General features: G+C 43.6%; 2 protein-coding genes across 2 annotated transcripts; both read right to left on the bottom strand.

The window, feature by feature from the left end:
* Positions 1–1,247: 1,247 nt before the first annotated feature.
* LOC133138730 (myelin transcription factor 1-like) lies at positions 1,248–14,010 on the bottom strand. Its single transcript, XM_061257721.1, has 17 exons — positions 13,890–14,010; positions 13,029–13,163; positions 11,523–11,613; positions 11,285–11,404; positions 9,552–9,766; positions 8,982–9,199; positions 7,240–7,494; positions 6,939–7,093; positions 6,425–6,487; positions 6,111–6,179; positions 5,380–5,442; positions 4,904–4,987; positions 3,802–4,023; positions 3,336–3,427; positions 3,128–3,231; positions 2,745–2,888; positions 1,248–1,593 (listed from the first exon to the last, which is right to left on the bottom strand). The coding sequence occupies exons 1-17, from the start codon at positions 13,942–13,944 to the stop codon at positions 1,453–1,455; spliced, it is 2,226 nt and encodes a 741-aa protein (XP_061113705.1). The 5' UTR covers positions 13,945–14,010; the 3' UTR covers positions 1,248–1,452.
* On the bottom strand, positions 13,995–21,798 carry LOC133139516 (myelin transcription factor 1-like). The gene is made up of 9 exons (XM_061259092.1): positions 21,702–21,798; positions 21,492–21,595; positions 18,786–18,840; positions 17,737–17,767; positions 16,015–16,077; positions 15,181–15,446; positions 14,648–14,990; positions 14,063–14,302; positions 13,995–14,007 (listed from the first exon to the last, which is right to left on the bottom strand). Exons 1-9 carry the CDS (start codon positions 21,796–21,798, stop codon positions 13,995–13,997), a joined length of 1,212 nt encoding a protein of 403 aa, XP_061115076.1.
* Positions 21,799–22,122: the final 324 nt, after the last annotated feature.

Here is a 22,122-nt window from a genome sequence, read left to right as displayed (position 1 = left end):
CATCTTATTTCACTATCAGTTGCAGATGTTCACAGATACTTTGTGGGAAACAAAAAATAATATTAATAAAACAAAAACCTTAAAAAAATTATCAAAACCTGTCAGTTATAAAATACTTGCACTTAAAAAAAGTTTAAAAAATCTCATCCTTCAAAATAAATACAAGATATAAAATAATTAATTGTGGTTGATATTCTATTTTTTCTTTTTTAAACACTAATGAAGGAGACTTCTCTCTTCCCTCTTGGCCATTTAAAAACATGAAAAGTTTGAGTTGCATTTTGTCTTACAAAACAATAAATGTAATCAATAGGCAAGGTTAAATAAATAGGCAAAATCAACATAACATATAATTAATAAATTACAAATTCATCCTTCACAGATTCAATTTAAATAAGTTATATAACAATAAGTCAACTACAAACTACTCATTCAAATGAAGTGCAATTTCTATGCTCATAAATACTATCAATATTACTAGATGGAATTGGAATTTATTTACAGAATATATTATAGTAGTTTCTTTTCAGGAGAAGGAGGCTGCGATTGCTGCGATTTGAACAGGTTTTCGGCGGCCATTTTCCTCGACAGACGTGCTACTGGGGGCTTTGTCCATATAACGGCTGTGACAGAGGACTGCTTGCTGTACTGGTAACACTATCCTTCACCATGTGTGCATGCTTCTACTCCTTGACACAAGGCTGTGTCTGCGAAGGTTCTGGCTTGTCTTCTGCTCTGGTTTGTTCGATTCATTCCTCTCTTTGCTATGGTGGGACACTGCGAGTGACACCTCAGTCCCACCCCTTCTCAAAAAAAGTGAGACAAGACAATGTGCAATTCAAGGCCCTAATGCACACCACTGAGTTCATTAAGGATTAAGGAGTCTCTTCTCACAAAGGCTGAGATTTGGAGCATAGGGCCACGGTAGTTCCTGCTAACTGCTATATACACATAAATAACTTTTTTTGATGGGCCAATTGCAATTTTGTCGAATACAGCGTGCTGAGCAAACACGCAGGGTATGAGTAGACATTCAATTCATTTTCTTTCCTTTGTTCATTTTTGCAGAGGCAGGTGCTGGCATCCAATCTGACATCAGCTTGTTTGATCCTGATTTTATTTTTTATTTTTTTAACGGCAGACTGCAGTATGCTGAGTATGAAAATCCGGGACAGCCAAACATGTCAACAACAGAAAAACAAAAAAGTTAAAAAAGGAAAGAATTTGGTTCTGATCCACTTGTCCTTACAATCCCAGTGGCAGCAGCATGGTTGGATTTGGTCCTGTTATTTTTATTTATTTATTAAATTATTCATTTTATAATTTTTGTTATGGAATGCTCCCTGGAAAGACGTTCATTGCAGCTGAAAAACCTGAATGCCCTTTTTTGTATTGTTTGATTATTTACATATAACAATATGTATTTTTCCTTAAATTCCTCAGATTTTCTTTTCAGACCTTGATGCCTTTTACTGCTTGGTTAATGGTTTCTAGCAGGGCTTTGTTCTCTGGGTTCTGGTAGCATTCCTTATTGGAGTACATGTCAGTCAGGATATTCACGTAGGCGTCGAAATTCTGCTCAGTTATTGGCTCCTGCTGAAGTAAAAAATGTCAAACATTCAAGAACAGAACAAATTAAACGAATAGTAGAACCTAGAATGGTAGAATTTCCTTGTGACAATTTGCATGGCTGAATGCATGGATAAAATACACCAGCTCTGGTTCTGTGCCTCCAAACAGGATTTGACTTGAACCAAGATTCATGAACAGAAATATACGTATTTTCCACATGTGAATGTGCATAGGCAGTAGCTAGTTGACTACTTGAAACAGAAAGTCCCTTAGAATCTTACTTTAAAAAATGACCATGCAGGGATGATGTTATTATTATTATTTAAAATAAATATTTAGACATATTTGTGGACTCAAATAAGTATGTATGATTGTGGCCAAATCTAAAATAAACATTAAAAGTTAAATTTACAAGATACAGTACAACCCCTCTTCTGTGGTGGTTTGTTTATTGAACTCACTGCACTGACAGAACTGGCCTGACATACACTATATTCAAAATGTACATTTAAACAGTGTTAATTCAATACATATACACACACTGAGCACTTTATTAGGTATATATCCAAAAATTGTTTTTACTTATTGGTGTTCTGCTGCTGTAGCCTAGCCACTTAAGAGGTTTGATGCATTGTGTGCTCTTCTGTCCACCACTGTTATAATGTGTGGCTATTTGCGTTACTGTGACCTTACTGTCAGCTTTGACCAGTCTGGGACTTTTCCACTGACCTCTCTCATTAACAAGGCATTTTTGCCCGCAGAACTTGCCGCTCACTGGATATTTTTGGTTTTTCGCACCATTCTCTGCAAACTCTGTTGTGAGTGAAAATCCCAGGAGATGAGCAGTTTCTAAGGTACTCAAACCACCCTGTCTGGCACCAACAATCATTCCACGTTCAAGGTCACTTAGATCACATTTCTGCCCCTTTCTGACATTTGGTCTGAAAAATAGCTGAACCTCTTGACCATGTCTGCATGCTTTTAAGCATTTAGTTGCTGCCACACAATTTGCTGATATTTGCATTAACAAGCTGGTGTACAGGCCTACCTAATAAAGTATTCAGTGAGTGTAAGTCCAAGCGGCACCATAAGTACTTTTAACATACTACAACAGTAAATGTTGCTTTAACACTGAGCATGTATATGCAGTGGTATAAATGAGCTGGGCTTACCATGTGCGGAAGGCGGATGTTGGCCAGGCTGTGGATCAGGGCCTGGCTTAGACCCGACAGCTCCATGAACAGGGCCTCGTTCTGCTCTTCAATGATTTTGTTCTCCTCCTCAATGTTCTTCAAGTTCTTCTCCATGGATGAGATCTGTGAACACCAAAACCAAACCTGAGTGTTTTCACAAATAGTTATGTCTTCATAGGACTGATCTCACTTATTTATCTGAAAAGCGGATGGTTTTCATCTCTTCCACAAGACATAGAAGCTACATCCAAAAGTTACCCTCTGCAACATCCCAAACCATGCTTCCACTCAACTTAAGCCTAAATAGTGAGGCTAAATAGAGCTAATCGAGGCTTCAATGTATAAAAGGCTAATGAACATACCTGTGTCTGAAGGTTGACCATGTCAGCCTCCATCTCAGAGTTGGACTCATTCAGTTCACTGATCTCCTTATTCAGTTGCTTGATGTCTTCATCATTGTCAAGAACTAAGGGGAAAACAAAAAACATTTTTAACCTGAGAGTAAGTGGAACAATTGAAAGACTAAAGAGTCCCTTAACCCCTGATCCCCTAACTTCCTCCCAGTCTCACCATCACTGGCCCGGAATTTGGTGCTGAGATATTCATCCCCAGGAAGCTTGGCCTTCTTCTTGGCGAAGGAAGCTCTGGGGCAGCCGGAGAGACTGTGAACGTAAGTGGAAGCACAATTTAAGGCCTTTTTCACACGTTACTTCTGTACATCTGGGAGCACATCCCAGATGTGCTCCCAAGTGAGGTCTTAACATGAGTATATGTGCCTCAATGGTGAAATGCAGCTTTGAGGGTTTGGCACTTTTCAGGGGTGGACTTTTGGCAATCCCAAGTGCTGTCATTCAGAATAGTGTTTTTATTGTCTGAGCGTAAAATGGTTTTACTCCATTATTATTTGGGGTTCAGACACACTGTAGGACCCCAAATATGACAAGACCCATGTGGGTAAAACTATGAAAACCTCATGTATGGATTGCTCATATTGTCAGTATATTGTCCCTGTAGACCTGGCTGTTCCTTGGATTACCTCCTGTGTGTGAGGAAACTGCCATTTGCATGGCCTGAGCCGTCACAGCCAGGGGTGGGGCAGGTGGGGCCCTCGGTCTTGAAGGACTTCCAGGAGAACGGAGAGCCATTGAGAAGCCCCTCTTTCTGTCTGCGGGCAGCCAGTGGGCACCCGTAGGCACTGCGGTGGGTGGCATACTTCCCACTGATGTGACCCAGACTGTCGCACCCTGGAACTGGGCATCTGAAAGGCATCGGGAGGAGGGGGGGAGGGGGGCGGTATCGAGGGGAGAGAGGAAGGAGGAGATGACGTTAGTAGGCAGCAGACAGAAAAAACGTGATCGAAAGGCCAGTGATGAGGGCAAGGGAACCTGGTTGAAATACCACCTTGTAACAGTCATTTTGCCAGTCACCTGTTATGATCATGTCTTTGCATCAGGGGTTATCTATTTATTTGTTATGTTATCATTACCTCGTGGCTTTGAAAGTTGAAATACCAGCAATACCCCCTCAATTTGAACCCAACCAGCACTCCACTTTGTAATTTCCCATAAAACCTTTCAAATCTAAATTTGCAGAGAGGGTTTCCAGAAAAGAGGCACTTACAAATGTCTGCGAGATGTTATCATGATAATAAGCCTCCATCAACTTACTCCTCCAGCAGAGACAGGAGCAATCCCTTCCCGATTGTACAAGGTAGTATTTTACCAGAGAGGTTTTCTCATTGACATTTTCATGACAAAATACAAACATTCAGCACAGGGAGAAAAAAAGCACAATGGACAGTTTGCATCTTCCTACAAGTAGCATGCTACGAGCAGTCACAATCATTTCAGAAGTGATCTGAAATGTTGTCCTATTTTAAAACTTTACGATTAGTACACATAACCTACACTGGTTTACTCTACCATGAGCTGCAGCAGTATAACTCTGAGGTACCAGAGCACCTCAGGATGGGATGGGTATAGGATAACATGGCGTGGCGGCACTTAAGAGAACAAGCTGGATGGGACACACGTCTCTCCACCACACGGCTGGGGACGGGAGCGGCTGTCTGACCGTTTTTTTACCAAGGAGTATTAGCATAAAAAGACAAAAGGTGTGGCTCTCTTTCCAGTACGAACTTTAGGAGCTCGGAGTCCTCCTTGTCGTCCTTGGTGGGAGTTGTTTTTATTCCACCTTTCTTGGCACGCGGGCACCCAGACAAACTGAAAAAAGAAAGCGTGAAGCCGATAAAAAAAGGTGGGAAACACCTTCCAACAATTTTTTTGTTTGTTTTTTTGTTTGTTTTTTTTGGTGTGGATGTTGCTGTTGAACAAAGGGATGGAAGGATGGACAAAAATATAAAAATATAAATCAAAGCAAAAAAATAACGGAATAACTGAGGAAATTAATGAAAACAAAAGAACTAAAAAATAAAACACGTGAAATAAAAAAAGGTTAAAAAAAAATGTTTCAAACGTGTTATATATGCGAGTGTCCTGTCTAAAGATGTGTCTCTCTGTGAATTTCAAACAGGGGAGACTGACTATAACTCTAAAACTGTCCTTCCAATGAAATGGCAAGCAAGAGAATGATGGTGATGATAATGGGTGCCTACCTTCTGTGGGAGGCGTAGTTTCCAGTGATATGACCAGACCCATCACATCCTGGAGTGGGGCACCTGGGAGAAGGGAAGACAACAGGAAGGACATCAGCAAGGCCAGCATGGCACAGCAGAGTGCGATCTTCATATAAATACACTTTATTTCATGCCAGATCACTAGCAGCACTACTTCAATGCCACATTCCATTAAACACATGCTGGGCAAATGACGGCAGACTCTTTTTTTGCTTTATTCAACAGCCCATACATCAAATAACAGCAGCAGGACTTTAATCAAAACTGGGGGCTGGCTAAAGGTACAGAAAGTTAAACAGGCACGGCACTCCAGGGAAAATACTGCCCCTCAGTATGTAAATTGATGTTTTAGAGACCTTATTACACTTTTTTGTAGTTTGCACGCCCCGCTGACAATATTGGTTCAGCTGTACTCTTTGAACAGCCGATTGTAAGGCAACAACACAGCTAAGCACGAAAACATTCCTTCCACAAAATGTTATATAAAATTGTATGCTCAATAAGATGATTACTAATTAGTTTCAAAACCATGCAAAAAGTAAGGTGTTTCCATTGGTTAAACAAACATGATCAAAGACATTGATTGGAATTTGAGGCCCTGGGAGGGCTAAGTCTGCAGAGAGAGAGGGTTCAGTGGCAGACACAGCGGTAAACAGGGCAGCCATAGTGCAGTCAGGTGGGGAAAGCAGCACAGTTGGGAACAGACATACTTGAGCTCAGCAGAGTGGGCTGCCATGAGGGACCGCAGGCTCTTATCAGCAAGAGGACACCCAGACAAACTGGAGGAGGAGGAGTGAAGGAGAGAGAAGGAGGGAGAAGGAATAAGAAAATGTGAGACAGGTCAGAGTAGAAGGTGGAAACAGAAGTGAAGCCTTTCTATAAATTAACCAGTCAAAAAAACGAATTAGCTAAGTATAATAACGCGCATTACATAGACCTTTATCCAAGCCTGAGTGAAAAGAGACAACCTGACTCCATGAGAGTTTAAGTATTTCTGGGCACCGCATATCTTTTAGTAATATACCTGCGATGGGATGCATAGTTTCCAGTGATGTGGCCACTTCCGTCACAGCCAGGAGTAGGGCACCTGGAGGAAAAACAGCAGGAGAGAGACACCTCAGTCAACTGGACTGACATATCACAGACTGATTTTCCAAGCTAATTTAGCTTTCCATTACAAATTGTCCAACTGAAATATTTCATGTTAGACTTCTTCCAACATAACTGCAGCTTGCACAATGGGTTATGCAAATGAGATGCTTAATTCCTGTAATTAACATTTCACATAACTGTGTTCCGTACATACAAAAATATGTCAACCTTGAGCAAAACAAACTTCCTGTAGGAACTCCATTGTTAATGCAGTGGTTTAGTATTCCTGGCACGGTGCTTCATTCCTTGTAAACAAAGAATTTAAAGACCTGCGACAGATGTTAATTTGTTTTAGATTCTATCATCACAGATATTAGCTTTGTGATTGGGTTCTAGTAGGCGCAGGTGCCCGTAGCCACATTGAGGCTGCAGGGGGCGGTACTTACAGCAGTAGCTCTTTCTTGCAGTCCTTTGTCTGGAATTTGACTTTGAAGCTGGGGGTCGTGACCTCTCCAGGGTACTTCCTGTCTTCCAGGCAGTCCTGCATCATCTCACAGTCCTCAGCATCAGATGAGGCAAATGATTGCGTGGTCTGCTCCATCTGGGCAAATAAGCCAAGATATTCCATTTATTTCTGTCTTTGCAGCATCATGTGAGATCTGGGCAATATTCATTTACCGTCATAAAGACAATTTTTTGTTTTGCCCGTTTTGTTTTATGTAAAGTAAAAAACAGAAAAATGCTGACCTCCTCCAGGTCTTCCTCCCGCTGGCGGTTGGGTTTGGTGTAGTCCAGAGGCCCCTCCCACTCCTCCTGTTTGTAGGCGTGGCTGGGATGGGGTGAGGTCATGTCACTGCTGCCCGGGTGCTGGGAGGAAGAGGAGGAGGAAGGGTCGGGCGAACGCACGCCAGGACTGACGCCGGACAGACTGCCTTCTCGCTTGACGGGTTTCTTCATGCTGAGGTCCAGCGTGCCGTTCTCGTCTACTTCGATGTCCATGCTCTGGAGGAGGGGGGAGGTCACCGATAATCACGCCGTGACACCATCATACATCGCAGCTGAAAATGCATTTCCTTACACCTGTCCACACCATCATTCTTTGGTGGTTACTGCATCCATCCATAGCCTGGACTCCATTCATGAAACCCAGTGCAGCGTTTAAAAGCAGTGATAAGAGCTCGGGAAAGCGAGTGAACACCGAGAGAAATAGGTCTGCCCCCAAATTGCTCGATTCCCCAATTACTCCAGCCATTTATCATCCTTTTTTATCCCAATCCCAGGAAAAAAATAATATCAGGAAATCGAAAAGTGATGAAGTAGTCACTCTCCAAGGAGCTGAAAGCTTTTAAAAATCACTCTGAGGAAAGTGCTGGTACAATTATACCACCATCACAGGCAAAAAAAAAATCATTTTTACTCACAGAATGTGTGATTGGACTTATTGTGGCAAGGGGAAAAAGAGAAAAGCCACCTGACCACCTTAATGGACAGCCTGGCAGCAAACAAAATGTAAAAATAATAAGAAAACACGAGCATACCGGTGCAGAATGATGCAATTTCAACTCAATATTTTTCTCCTTCCACGTTCCAGCATTCTACCACTACTGCTGCAGCAATAATACAACGACTATCACTATGACTACTGCCACAACTGCTGCAACTCTGTGCAAAATTCCTTTTTGAAAGGATTGAGCATACTGTATGCAAAGCACTTTACTGGGTTCTACTTCTCAATACTATTGTTATAATTATTATTATTATGAAATGGTAAATGGTTGGCATTTATATAGTACCTTTATCCAAAGCGCTGTACAATTGATGCTTCTCATTCACCCATTCATACACACACTCACACACCAAGGGCGATTGGCTGCCATGCAAGGCACCAACCAGCTCGTCAGGAGCATTTGGGGGTTAGGTGCAATAATATTATTATTACTACTATTATTAATATTATTATTACTACCACTGGCACTACTACTGATGCTGCTTCAACAGCCTCTACGACAGCTACTACTGTTAGCACTAAATGTTTTATTAACCTCTTTAGAAATTCCTGAAATAAGAATCAGAGGACTAGAAAGAGAGGTGGAGGGGGCTAGGGCTTTCATGTTTGGAGGGTGTGGAGAAGGAGAGGGCTTTCATGTTTGGAGGGTGTGGAGAGGGGAGGGCTCTTTATGTTTGGAGGGTGTGGAGAAGGGGAGGGCTTTCATGTTTGGAGGGTGTGGGGAGGGGAGGGCTCCTCATGTTTGGAGGGTGTGGGGAGGGGAGGGCTCTTCATGTTTGGAGGGTGTGGGGAGGGGAGGGCTCTTCATGTTTGGAGGGTGTGGGGAGGGGAGGGCTCTTCATGTTTGGAGGGTGTGGGGAGGGGAGGGCTCTTCATGTTTGGAGGGTGTGGGGAGGGGAGGGCTCTTCATGTTTGGAGGGTGTGGAGAAGGGGAGGGCTCTTCATGTTTGGAGGGTGTGAGGAGGGGAGGGGAGAGGCCTACCTTGCTGGCCAGGTCCTGCTGTTTGGTGCTCAGGTTCTCCGGCCTCTCCCAGCAGCGGGTGGAGAGGTTGAGAATGGCGGTGGCGGCCATGTGGGCGGCCTCAGCGTCGTGGGAGTAGTCATATCCGCTGGAGGAGGAGGAGGAGGAGGAGGCGTTCTTGGCGTAGCCCCCTGGCATGCTGCAGTTGGGGGACGAGGCCTTGGGGAATGGTTTGGCTGCTGGGCGGAGAGGGACAGATTAATTCACTGTGTCTCATTATCCTGCGCAGCCTGTGACACCAACACGTTTACACTTCACAAAGACTGCCATTCATCTCTTCAGCTGAATGTATGGAGGGAATATATTTTGGAGAAAAGTACAAAACATTTTCAACTATTAGGAATATTCCCACCCAGCCCAGATGCCCCATATCAGTCTCCCTATAAGCCATACCCCTGTGCATGGTTACTGTACAGGCCTACCCTTACTTTGTGAGCCATAGTATACAAGATATCTAAAGAAAACCACACTTTGAACAATGGCAGAAAATGTTAAACTCTACAGGCACAGTGCAGACATCAGGATCCTTACGTTTAAAGGCTTTTGGTGAGGTTTCACTGGTGTGTATCTTTGGCGCAAGCATGCGTTTTCCAAAGACCTGAACGTCGAAGCTTGCATAATCAAAGGAGACCTTGGAGTACTTTTCCAGCTCCTTAGCCAGGTTGGCGCGGGGTGTGGTGGGGAGCACGTTGGGTCTGTAGCTACCGTACTGAGGGATCTCCAGCTGCTTCACAAAACACATGGGCCTGCGGGCAGGCGGGAAAGAGGAGACAGAGCTGTGAGAGGAGAGGAAAACAGGAGAGAGAGAGAGAGAGAGAGAGAGAGAGGAGAGGTGAGGTGTGGGCAATGGAGACAATGACAAAAAAGGGAGTCGAGAGAGATGGGAGGGTTCAGTGACGGCCAAAACTGAGAAATCACAGCATTAAAAAATTTCTGTATTTGTTTTGGAGGGAGGACAGCAGAAAGGGGAGACAGAGAGATGAGAAGAAAAGGGGAGAGGAGATAAAAGAGAAGGAGAACAGCGAGAGAGGAGAGTGTGGAAAAGGAAACAGGAAAGCAGCTGGGAGGGGGGGAGTGAGGGGAAAACTTGGTAAGGGAGTTTAGCGAAGGTAGAAAGATGAGAGAGAGAGCGTGAATACAGCAGAGTTGAGAGGGACAAGAGAGGGGAAGAGATATTTGCCTTGGGAGTAAGAGGTGTGGGGTTTAAAGCTGTCTTATCAGCAGAGGGCACATTTACATATTGTACTGTGAGGAATTTAAGAGCTTAAACCCTCTCATTTTCTCCCAGAGCGGAGTGTCCTGTCAGACGTGCTTGGGTAAATCCAGCAGCAAACGAGTGCGTCGGAACAGATTCCATGCTCTTTTTTATCAGGAACCGGGCAAATTAAAGCGCGAAAGGTTGGAAAGCACCCTGGTAAGATAACACAGAGCTCCCTCCTGTCTCATCCCAGGCACAGAGAGGCAGCAACTGATTCCATTCACAACAAGAGCTTCCTTAAAGTCACCCGTGCGGTGTAGTGCTAACCCAGGGCTTACAGCTGGAGGAGGCCGCCTTCTCCTCAATAACACACTTCGCAATGTAGAACAAAGACTGCAGGATTAGTATGACTAATCAGTTGTATTTCCACAACCTAATAAGAACAGTCCATTAACGGACGGAATGTGAATTTCTCAAAGTCTCTTTTATGTTGTGCATGTTTTGTTCACAAGGTTTCACACCATATAAATGCTCATTTGAATTTTAAAAAGAAGCTTAGGTTTGTTATGGTTTAATCCTGCATGCTTTGCCTGGCCATAGATGAGGTCCCTCAAAGGAAGCCATTTTTTTTCTAGACTCAGAATGCTCTATAACTTGCATAATTAGCTTATTTGCCGCATAATTAAAATACCCAGAATGGAACATGCACTCAGCATAAAACCACACAAGTCATTAATTATAATTCTTGCAGATGAGAGGAGGGAAGGTAGTGCACAGATGCTAGGAGTGTGTGCTGGTGCACAGATGCTAGGATTCAACTGTATTTTTAAGAACTGACCAATCATGTAGTACTTTCTGGAACTGACATTTCATTGACAAAAGCAGTAAGCAATCAAATTGTTTCCTGGACTTTCCATCTGATTACTTGGTCCCAGGCAACTAGAAGCACCACCAGTGCATTGTGTGAGTGAGCTCTCAATGAGCTTTCACCATGTTTTAGTGTCTGTTCATACTGAATAAGATTCAGCGAGTATTCAGTGGGGCTGAACCACCAGTAGCCACTCACCTGAGTACTCTATCAGAGTTAGGGCTCCCTTTGGGGTGTTCACTTATAGGCTGAGGGAGCTGTTGCTTGTCGTGAGTTTTGGACAGCTTCTCTGCTGCTGCGATGGGGCACCCTGATAAACTGGGAAAACAGACAAAAAGAGTAACATTAGAGAACGGAAGTTGCCATTGTTTCAGCTAATTTCCAAAAGGACCCACATACTGTACCATGCAGGTGGATGTGTATCTGCGTATCTTACCTTCTGTGGGTGTTACGGTTGCTGTTGACATGACCCTGTCCTGTGCAGCCGGGGGTCGGGCACTTCAGCACATTCTCGTGCATGGCCAGGACTGTGTATGTGACAGAAAGAGAGGCTTTAGATCACACAAACTGATGAGTGCAATTTAGACCAGGAGGAAGGTAATAAACCATCCTAATGAAGCTTTTTCTCTGTTTGTTATAATTATGCTTTGTGAGTTTTGTCTCTTTAGTGTGGCATTTTAATGTGCGTATTTTCCTAATGACACAGTAAAAATGCACTATCCAAGATTAAATGTGCCTTAAAATTTGCTAATGGGTCCATTGCTTGTTATTCTTGGAGCCATATGGGTCTCTGGAGAAAGTTTCACCACAAACCCATCCTCGATTAAATTTATACAGATAAATCTATTACTGAGGGGCTGGACAGGCTGGGTTATTAATCGAAAATCAGTTAAGCTATTTCATCTCATAATAGAGTACTTTAAAAGTGATTGATTGGTGCATCACACCATTTGTCCAGACATACGATAATCCCATTAAGTCAGTTGAATTTGCTCAGTCTATACACACATACTGAAACTGAAGAAAAAAACTTAACCCTTTTCCACTTTGCCCCCAACCCCCCAGAGGGCAATTCCTACCTATTTTGTACTATAAAATTGTCAATATCTCAAAAACTATTTGCTGCACACACATGGATGTACTTAAATTAAAGAAGAGGCTTACACCATTTCGAACTTTCTGAACAAATGAACTGAGCATGTACGTACAGTGTATACAAAAGTTACACTAAAATACAAAACAATTACAAAAAGCCTTGTTTTTATAGTTTAGCACTGAATATCTCAATTTCTAAGTCAAGGACGAACCCAAAACGACTTCATATTTGTGCACGAATTTGATGTCAACTTACAAACCATGTACAAAATATGGTAAAGATATCGACAGAAATTCTAATTCCACACCAGTTTTCCAAAAACTGCAAAAAAAAAAAAAAAACTGTGTTTATTCATGCAACTTCTGAATTGTATATCTTTGTTCCTATATTGGAACAGGATTTTTTTGGACATAGAGAAATAGTATCAAAGATTGTCAGAATATGCCTTTTATTGTCTTGAGTCTGTGACTGAGTCAGGGCTGTAAACCATTAGCGTGGCATGGGGGAGCCTGCTGTTTCATTGCCCTGCATTGCAATTAAGAAACTGATAAGAAACTAAACTGCTGTTCTTGTTAGCGGAGAGTCTTTTTAACAATCTGGCATTGTCGTTTTGCGGTTTTATTACGTTGCAGTTTTTTGTATGATACAAATATGAAAGCAACAATAATTTGAGACTTCAATGACTCAACCACAAGGGGGCAGAGTGGATGGAGTTAAACCAAATTTGTGCCCAGCAATTAACGGGTGGTTCACCATTAAGAAAGACTCTGTGTCTATTGCTAATTTTTGGGTGCAGATTCTATCCAGAGGTGGACTGACAGACAGACAGAAAAGGGCAGTACTCACTCTCTGGAGGGATCCTGTCCTTGTGCGGGCAGCCAGACAGACTGCGGTGGTGTGGGTACAACCCTGTCACATGACCTGTCCCATCACATCCAGGGGTGGGGCATTTGATTTCCCGTTTCTCTGGTCTAGAGCTCTCTGTGAGGGCAGAAGTGGGAAGCACAAATCTATAAATTCTAACTCTAATCCTTCTCAAATACCTTTCCCACTGAAAAAAAAAAGAATAAATAAATGATATATATATATATATATATATATATATATATATATAACTACATACACATTTATTATTGCAATTATTGTCATTATTTATGAAGATATGATGTGATTTTAATATGCACCAATTATCACAGGCAAGAAAATGGAAAGCCTGTGGCCATCTTGGGCTCATTGAAACAAAAAATGGCTCTCATTAAGCTGCTCTCAGGGCCCTGCTATCCTTATACACACAGAATGAGAGCGAGAGAGTGAGAGAGCGAGAGAGAGGGAGAGAGAGAGAGAGAGATGTGGCGCTCCAGTGGCCTGCAAATTGAATGTTAACAAGACATGCACCTTCTAATTAAAACTGGGCAGAGTGTGAGCTGCTACACGGCAGGAGAGGACTCCCTTCACTGCACCCACATGAGCGAATGGAAGGGAGAGCGGGCACTGAGCCAGCTCACAGGAGCCAGGTAATAGCACCAGAAAACAAACAAGGAATCAATCTAATCATGTTACATCATTCCCGCTCCTCTCCGCACTTCCTTATGTAATTGGTAGTTATCCTGTCTATCTTTACGAACCAATCCGTGGAGAGATACTTCACGAGGAGAGCTCATGCACATACATGTGTGTACTGTATCAGTGTGTTTATTTCATGCATACCTTTGAAATAGCCCTTGCGAATGGCGTCCATGGGCTTGCTGGTACGGTCCTCCATTGTGAAGTACCTGAGGTGGTCTGGGGCTCGGCCGAGCTCGCGTGGGCCCTTCACCTGCTCGGCCTTCAGAGCGATGGCCTGCTCCAGCAGCCCCAGGTTCCCCCGCGTCATGTCGTACATCTCGGACTCGTCTGTCACCACCGACTTCTGAGAGAGGCTGTCGTCATCTTCGTCCTCCTCCTCGTCGTCCCCGTCCTCGTCCTCATCCTCGTCTTTCTCCGACTCCTCCGACCGCACCTCGATGACCACGGAGGCTCCGGCCTTATGGGAAGTGTAGTCCTCTGGGGGTGTGGGCCTGTGGGCCTCGCTCTGTGACTCAATGTCCAATCCCTGAGCTGGGCTGCCAGTGGTGATGGCGCTGGAGGTGTCGCGCATAGTGCAGGCTCCCTCTTCCTCTTCATTTTCATCTTCAACCTCATCCTCCTCTTCTTCCTCCTCCTCTTCCTCATCCTCCTCCACCTCCTCCTCCACCTCCTCCTCCTCTTCCTCTTCCTCTGGGGTCTCCTCACTCTGTCTCTCTGGGATGGCCTCTTCCTCCACCTCCTCCTTGCCTCGAAGCACCTGGAGCTGCTGGAACTCCCCACTGAAGTACTGGTGGTCTGAGTTGTCTTTCTGGCTGTGTTGTCTCTGCTTCCCATCCTCTTCCTCTTCTTCATCTTCTTCCTCCTCTTCCTCATCATCCTCCTCCTCTTCCATGGTTTGCCCCTCTGCTAGCTGCTCCACAGTTACTCTTCCTTTCTCCTGTGCTTCTCCTGTGCTTTCTCTTTCATCTTCATCCTCCTCCTCTTCCATGTCGGCCTGCTCCTCCACGGTGTCGCGCTCTGCTACCTCCTGACTGTCCGCCTCTGGATCCACGGCAGGCTGCTGTTGGGTAGGTGTGGCTTCGGCCGGGCTGATCTGGCCTAGGTTGAGCAGGGAGCTGGCCACCATCTCATGGTAGCTGGTGTAGTCCTCCTTCTGAGTGGCAGGAATAGGCATGGATTTGGGCGACGGCTCGCCTTCTTTTGATCTTACAGTGCTTCCCGAGTCCACTACCAAACATTCTTCTGTAGGAGAAAACAAGTCAAAGACTGGTTAGATACCTACTAGAAGCATCTGCCCAACCAGACTTAATATCAGTTAAACATCATTGATATCATATAATGAATAAATAGGCTTGGATGCGCTATTTTAAGTGACATTAAAATCACAAAGACTGTTTCTACTATTATTAATTTATCTGGTGTGAAGCCATACCATCTGCAGGCTCGGCTGTACTCTGTGTCTCTCTGGTCTTCTCCTTCTCCTCTGGCACCTCCTGCTGCTCCTCCTGAGCCTCCTCCGACTCCTCGGCAGAGTCCTCCTTGGCTTCCGTCTCCTCGCTGCTGCCGTCGCTGTCCATGTTGTATCCCTCATCCAGAGCCAGCTTCAGCGGGTAGGACTTCCTCTTCGACGTGGGCTGGTCCTGCTCCGTCTCCGTCTCCTGGAGCTTCCTCTTCCGGGCCAAGGGGCAGCTCAGCGCGCTGTGGGCAGGAGCAGAGCGGGGTCAGGAGGGAGGCAGAGGAGAAAGCGGCAGGGGACAGCTCCTGTTCCGTCCGAGCCGCACAGCACAAACCCCTTCATCTGGCATATTGATCGCGGCCCAAACAATGCAACAACAAATAAACAACAATGTGGCCATTCATGAGTAAATGACAGGGGATTTGATGCGAATAATGGAAAGATGCTGACAATATTCTCAACATGGAGCAATGTGTTAGCACACAAATAATAATATGCAATTGACTGGAAAGTTTAATTAACAAAAAAAGGCAGTGGAGGGCATAATTCAGTGAATAATTTGGCTAGAAACAAGCATAAAGGGAAGGGAGGGTGGGATCCATAATATGTATAGTCTAAAATTGGTTCTACAATAAATACACTTGTAAACAGGGAGGCAATAAACCTGTGACACATTCCAAAGCACTGCCTCCCGGCCTGTGACAAACATTGCCTTGGCTCAACCGTTGAGCTGCCTGGGGAGAATAGTTTACCCGTCTCGGGTCTGTTCTACATTGCAGAGCCATAGGGGCTGGGTTGTGTCTGCCCTACCTTCTGTGTCTTGCATATTTTCCACTGTTATGACCTGAGCCATTGCATCCTGGGGTTGGGCAGCTGAATGGAGTCAGAGATAAATTGGTTCAAATTAGATACTTTTAGAACTTTTCCCCCCACTGGAGAATGCAGGTGTCTTGAACACACACTGACCCAGAGAAGTCAGAGGACACACACACAAATGCACACACACACCCCCACACACACACGCACACGCACACACACACACACACACATACAGCTAAAGCTGCTAGTTGCAAACACTACAACTCTTCTGTTCCTTCCTGAACTAACTGCACTGTCACCCATTTTTCACATGTCAAATATCCTCAGCCCTCAGAGTGCTCATGCGAGTTCTCATTAACTTCTCTTGGCATTTGCCATTATTGTTTTAATCAATATTATTAGTTTTATTTATTACATGCTTCATTAGCATTTCTAATTTGACAGTGCACCCACTCCAATGCCCTGAGGTGTGAATGCTCAATGTTGATCCTTGCTGAGAGGTGAGGCATGACAAACAAGGAATTAGTCAGAAAATGACTGCGGGATCAGAAGCAATGGGTTCGGGAAAACAGATGCAACCATGCTGAAGCAAAGTACAGTTGTGTGGATTCATAAAGGGAGATGGCTTCTGCTACAACTGCCTAATAAATCTGAATAAAAGAGCAGTCACTGCAGATTCACGCCTGACCAAAACAGTTCAAGCAGAAAGTGGCCCTCCAGAAAGTGACAAATCCTGTGAGTAATAATTTGACCTTTGACCTTTGAAATGGAAATTCTCAAAAATGCTATTGCTGGTAATGACCATTGGCTTCAGGGTGTATCAGAACTTTACATTTTCCCCCTGGTAGAGTGCTGATAGCGACCATTTTCATTTCACATCTCTTCCACGGTGTTGTACTACTCTCACAATACACCTCAAGCTAAATTCAGTGGTTATCACAGAGAGCTTGAATCAATCTGAGTTCCAGCCAGAAAACCAGAAATTTTAATTCCACAGCTTAAACATTTCTTAGTATGAACTAATTAGATATAGCGGTTATCTCAGCTTTTTATAATGGGGCCATGAAATGTTTTTTAAATAGAAGGAAAACATTAAAATAAACAAACATTAACATGACTCAGATAATGCCAATGACTGCCTATTATGTAATTAAACAAGTAATAAAAGCAGTTGTATAAAAGGCATTTCTCATTTAAATATTTCAGTGAAAATAATTCTCAGATAGTTTTCAATTAATTGCAGTATTAGTAATGTAATGGTAAACCCTGGCCGACTTGACCCCACTCTGCACTCAGTGTCCTAGGCAGTCAGTAAATGGCATAACCCAGGCTTAAACCAACAATTTCTTGGGTATTTGGCCCAGTCAGTGCATGTAGGATTTTCTGAAGGAACTATTTGGGAGCGCTATGATTTTTTTTTCCTGGAAAACTTAGGAAGTAGGTATAACATTATAGAAAGCATGCCCCACATAGTACACAGTAAAGACAGCTGTACTGAAAGCAACAGAAAGTGCATTGCATCTGCCTTTGCAATGATATTATCTGAATCCATTTCTGAGTACTCATATCGAAGTATAAAATTTTAATTAATCTGGACTTCATTTTAAAGTTTTTCCCATTGTCATTAGGTCAATTAAAAATGGTGAAGTTGATGTTCGTGATGTTTTGGCACATACACAATGCACATGGAAACATGTTAAGTATTTATCTTACCTTAAATCTTGTCCTACAAGCTCTGTTGGTACTGAGGGATAGAGAAAATGAAACATTGATATAACTCTCAAACAATCCACAATAAGATCTATGCTTGTTAAATCACAAATTAATATAAATCCTATACACCGTAACTTTTACAGACACATATGTGAAATCATTAGGGGCAAACTGCCTGGCTGAATCAGCAAAACCACAATGAATCAAGAGGAAACAATTATGCCCGGACTACTGAACTGTATCACAACATGATTAATTGTGGCAATTCATTTTTTTCTGATGACAAGAATGAAATTAAAATAAAATTGCACGCATTGGTGAAAATACACCCTATACATTAAAAACAAAAATCACTTACTATGTGTGCACTAGAAACAAAGGTCACAGCAATCAATAGATTAAAGGGGGCAGCTTTGAATTTGAGAAAAAAGCTTTTAATTTGAATGTTCTGACTGTTCTATGAAAAGTGCAATAGAGAGCACTGAAACAATAATCCCCAATGTCCTTTTTAATGTCAGCAATGTGTAATAGAAATATATGTGAAAGTAAAAGACCATCAGAAAAGAAAACAATGCTAAAGTGTGAATGTGGGTATTAAAGTTAGCCATATGATTAACTGTATGATTCACTTGGAAGTATACTGCCCAGTATCATAACATTTCAGGTCCATTTTACTGTATAATCAAGTATTACAGTACAGACATAATCTAAAACGTATAGTTGACTGATATACTGTACCCGTAACACTGATAATTATAATCTTGTGGTAGATTTCCCATCCATCAGTAACACTTTTTTTAAACTATAATCACACATGGTCTCAGAGACATCCCAAATACACACAGCAGTGTCTGGGCTGGGTCTCACACCACATTTGCACTCACAGTCTTACTAGGCAGTTTGAAAAGAGCTGAGTCTTCCAGCGGGAAGAAAAAAAAACTGCTGACGAGAAAATGATACTTGATGTTGAAAAAGAGCTACAGTACAGCACCTTTTAATGAGCGACGTGCTCCAGGAATACAGGAAAAGAGCTGTCACTGTTAACTCACCTTTCACTCCCTTGGATCTTGTGCGTGTTCTCTTCTCATCAGTGTCAAGGCTCATCTGTCCCAAAGCAGAACAGACGCACAGGGTCAGGAGGGGATCTCTCTTTGGGAAGCAAACATTTATGTCCACAAACACGTGCACAAAATGATGCTCTCTCTCTCTCTCACACACACACACACACACACACAGGCACACATACAGAAAGGCACATACAGAGACATATATATACACACACAAACACACATATACACACGCACAATAAACTCCAATATTTCCTGAGCTACATTTTGGCTGAGCTTACATCGCTACGTTGCATTCACTGCAATGCCCATCCTTTCAACCCCCGTTTAGTATTGAGAGAGCGCAGGACGAAAATAACAACATAAGCGCACATGGAACAAAGAGTGTAGATGGAGCTCTGCGTCTCTTAAACTGTTCAGAAACGGGAGGAAAGGGCACAAAAGGAAAGTTGAAAGATTGCAGTGGTGAAAATGAAAGCGGAATGAGCTTCTATTAATCTCAGCACCGCTGTGTTTGTGCTATACTTTAATCCTCCCCTCATCCTGTAATTTACTGCACCTGAAGAACTGCAAGCATCGCACGCTTCCGCACCACTGAAGACCATTCAACATCTCTGCCTCACGGTGCTAAAACTACCACTACTGCTTCTACTACCATTGTTACTACCATTGCTACTACTACTACTTCTACTACTACTAATGATAATAATAATAATAATAATAGTAATGATAATAATACGACTAATAATAATAATGAGCACACACGCACACACTCCAGACGCCCTGCCTGGTCGCAGGTCTGCACTCGGGTACAAAAGAGCAGGTGTCACCCCAGCGCCTCCATCCCATTTACTGTGCTTTTGAAACATTCCACTCTCTCCGCTATCGGATGCTTTTTTTTCACAATGAGGCTATTAGTTTTGATTACTAGGGGCTCCACGTTCATCGCAAGCCCTGCACTTAGGGGCTTTGTTCCAGGCAGTGCTGAAGTTGGCAGGGATATAGTTGATTTAAACACAGTCTCTGGCAATTGCCACTTCCTGCTGATAAATGATTTTAAAAGGGGGAGAGGCGGATGAAAAGTGCAGTGTGCGTGAGCCGGCTCTGAGTGACTGGGGCGTACAGGTGCAAGCCAAGGCTCCTTTCAACACACACTTTTGATCCATCTAGATGAATGTTCATGTGCACAACAAGCCGGCTTTGTGTACTCAACCAAGAGGGCTTGAAAGGAGCAATCTCACACTTAGTTCATAGTTTGCAGAGTGAAAAGTTGCAGGGATCAAATACCCAGCACAGGCTATTGAACTCAGCTCTGAAGCTTCAGCGAGGACACTGTGTTGGTTTTCATTACAATCATTAGATTTTGCACATTTGGAAGGAACACAATACAAGGCAGGTGACAATATCCTGTTTCCTCCTAAGTGTCATTTTACAGATTACAAAATGGCTATTGATCACGAGTAGCTTGTATATGTTTCCCTTAAACTCGTATTAAGCTAATTTTGATTCCTGGCAGCATGGTGATCCACCACGTCTACAAGCGGCTCTTTGAAATTTGAACTAATACAAAAAATACCTCTCCTTTCAAACAAGCTGCAATCGACAAATATAATGAAATGAGTTCACCTTATTTTCATAACGAGCTACGTGGGACTTTTAACGAGTGCGCAGAGATGTCTTCCACCTTGTTTTTAATTACATTGTTTAAATGAAAAATGTATATGGTTCCCCAGTTGAAAGCGGAGAGGAGGGAGAGTGTAAGTTTTACTGGAAAGCGAGCGTAAGAAGGTCTGAGTTTCCCTGCAGGCGATGGTGTACATTATTAATAATGTCCCTCTTTGTGCTCCATACTGGCAGGAAGGCTTTCTGCATTCTGACAGCTATATGTAAATTTCTAGCTGGGGGCAATGACTTCATAGAGAAGGTCACCCTTCTTCCCCGCGTGCATAAATGAGCCTTTTATTCATTTTCACTTTTACAAGGGAGACCAGGAGCACCACACCACATTCACTGAGCAACATGAGCCGAGCTAGGGAGAGAGGCTGACGTCTCCAAAATTACCTACGTACAATGACTGCCAATTAGGAGCGCGTCCATTTCGGCGTACCAGCACAGAGGTGGCACAGTGCGCTGTTTCCCTGAGATGCAGCTTTTTTAGCTGGAGAGGTTGCGACTCATTGAAGTAGTGTTTGAAAAAATTTCATCGCATGCTTTAAAGGCAATGTCACTTTTTACAGGAGACATTAAACCAGAGGCTGGAAACTTTACTGTCCAGGAGGACCACTCCTCCACACACACCTGCGGCCTACTGACAGATACCAGCAGATCCCAGGTCAAAAATATGAGTGAAGCCTTTTCCATTTACTCAAAACAAAAAGAGCTATTCTCAATGAGAGGTCGGAACAAACGGAAAAAGTTTTTCTCGCCGAACATAACAAGGAAAGTATTTTGAAGACTCTCGAGCTTTAATGCCGGGAAGCACTCTTCACCGAGCCCTTAAAATAAAGCTGAACAAGTAGCGTTTGATTTGTCATGTTTTAGGGGCTGAGGTGCGCAGCTTCACTCTGCATATCGACTGCCTCAGCACCCTCCCCCCCCCTCCCCCCACACTCTCTTCCCATCTCACACTCCACCCGCTGCCAGCCGGGAAGTGCTCGGAAAGCAGAAATGAAGTGCAGTGTCACTTACTTTGATATGTCTGCTCTGGCCCAGGCTCTTTGCCGTTTCACAACTGCTGATCCTCTCTCCCCTAGTCCACCTCTGATTCAGCAGCTCTCCTCGGAATTCATTTTCTGTCCCAACCAAGATGGTGGGGGATGGGTGGGGTAAGAGGGGATAGGAGAGAGGGAAATAAAAAATAGACATCAAGCAGCAGCATTAGTGGAAGACCATCCAGACCAGGAGATAGATATAGAGAGAGGGTGTAGGGGAGGGGAGTGGGTGGGAGGGGGGTCAGCCCCCAGGTGCAGCGCACTATGGGAGTGCGCACGCACATGCCAAATGTCCCAGCTGGAACTCTGTCAGTCTGCTATTAGGATCAATCAAATTTGCACATTTTATTGTCCTGTTAGTGGTTCCAAGGGTATGAAAAGGGGGGGAGGGATGGGGGGGACGGGGGGAGATTGGGCAGTAAATAATGAATCTTCCATAAATCAAGCCTTTTTTTTTCATCGCAGTAATGGCTCAGCCCAGCTCCCCCTCTCCTTGGTAAAGCACAGAAACCTGCGTTTCAAAGCATGCTATCAAGTTACAACCAAAACCTAATAAATAGAAAATATAACATACGCACTAAAATCAGTAGCATGACAATCTAGGCAGA

Source organism: Conger conger, chromosome 10 (assembly GCF_963514075.1).
Source record: "Conger conger chromosome 10, fConCon1.1, whole genome shotgun sequence".
NCBI classification, from domain to species: domain Eukaryota; kingdom Metazoa; phylum Chordata; class Actinopteri; order Anguilliformes; family Congridae; genus Conger; species Conger conger.
The sequence above is the reverse complement of the archived record's forward strand: the minus strand, read 5'-3'. Positions and strand labels throughout refer to the sequence as shown.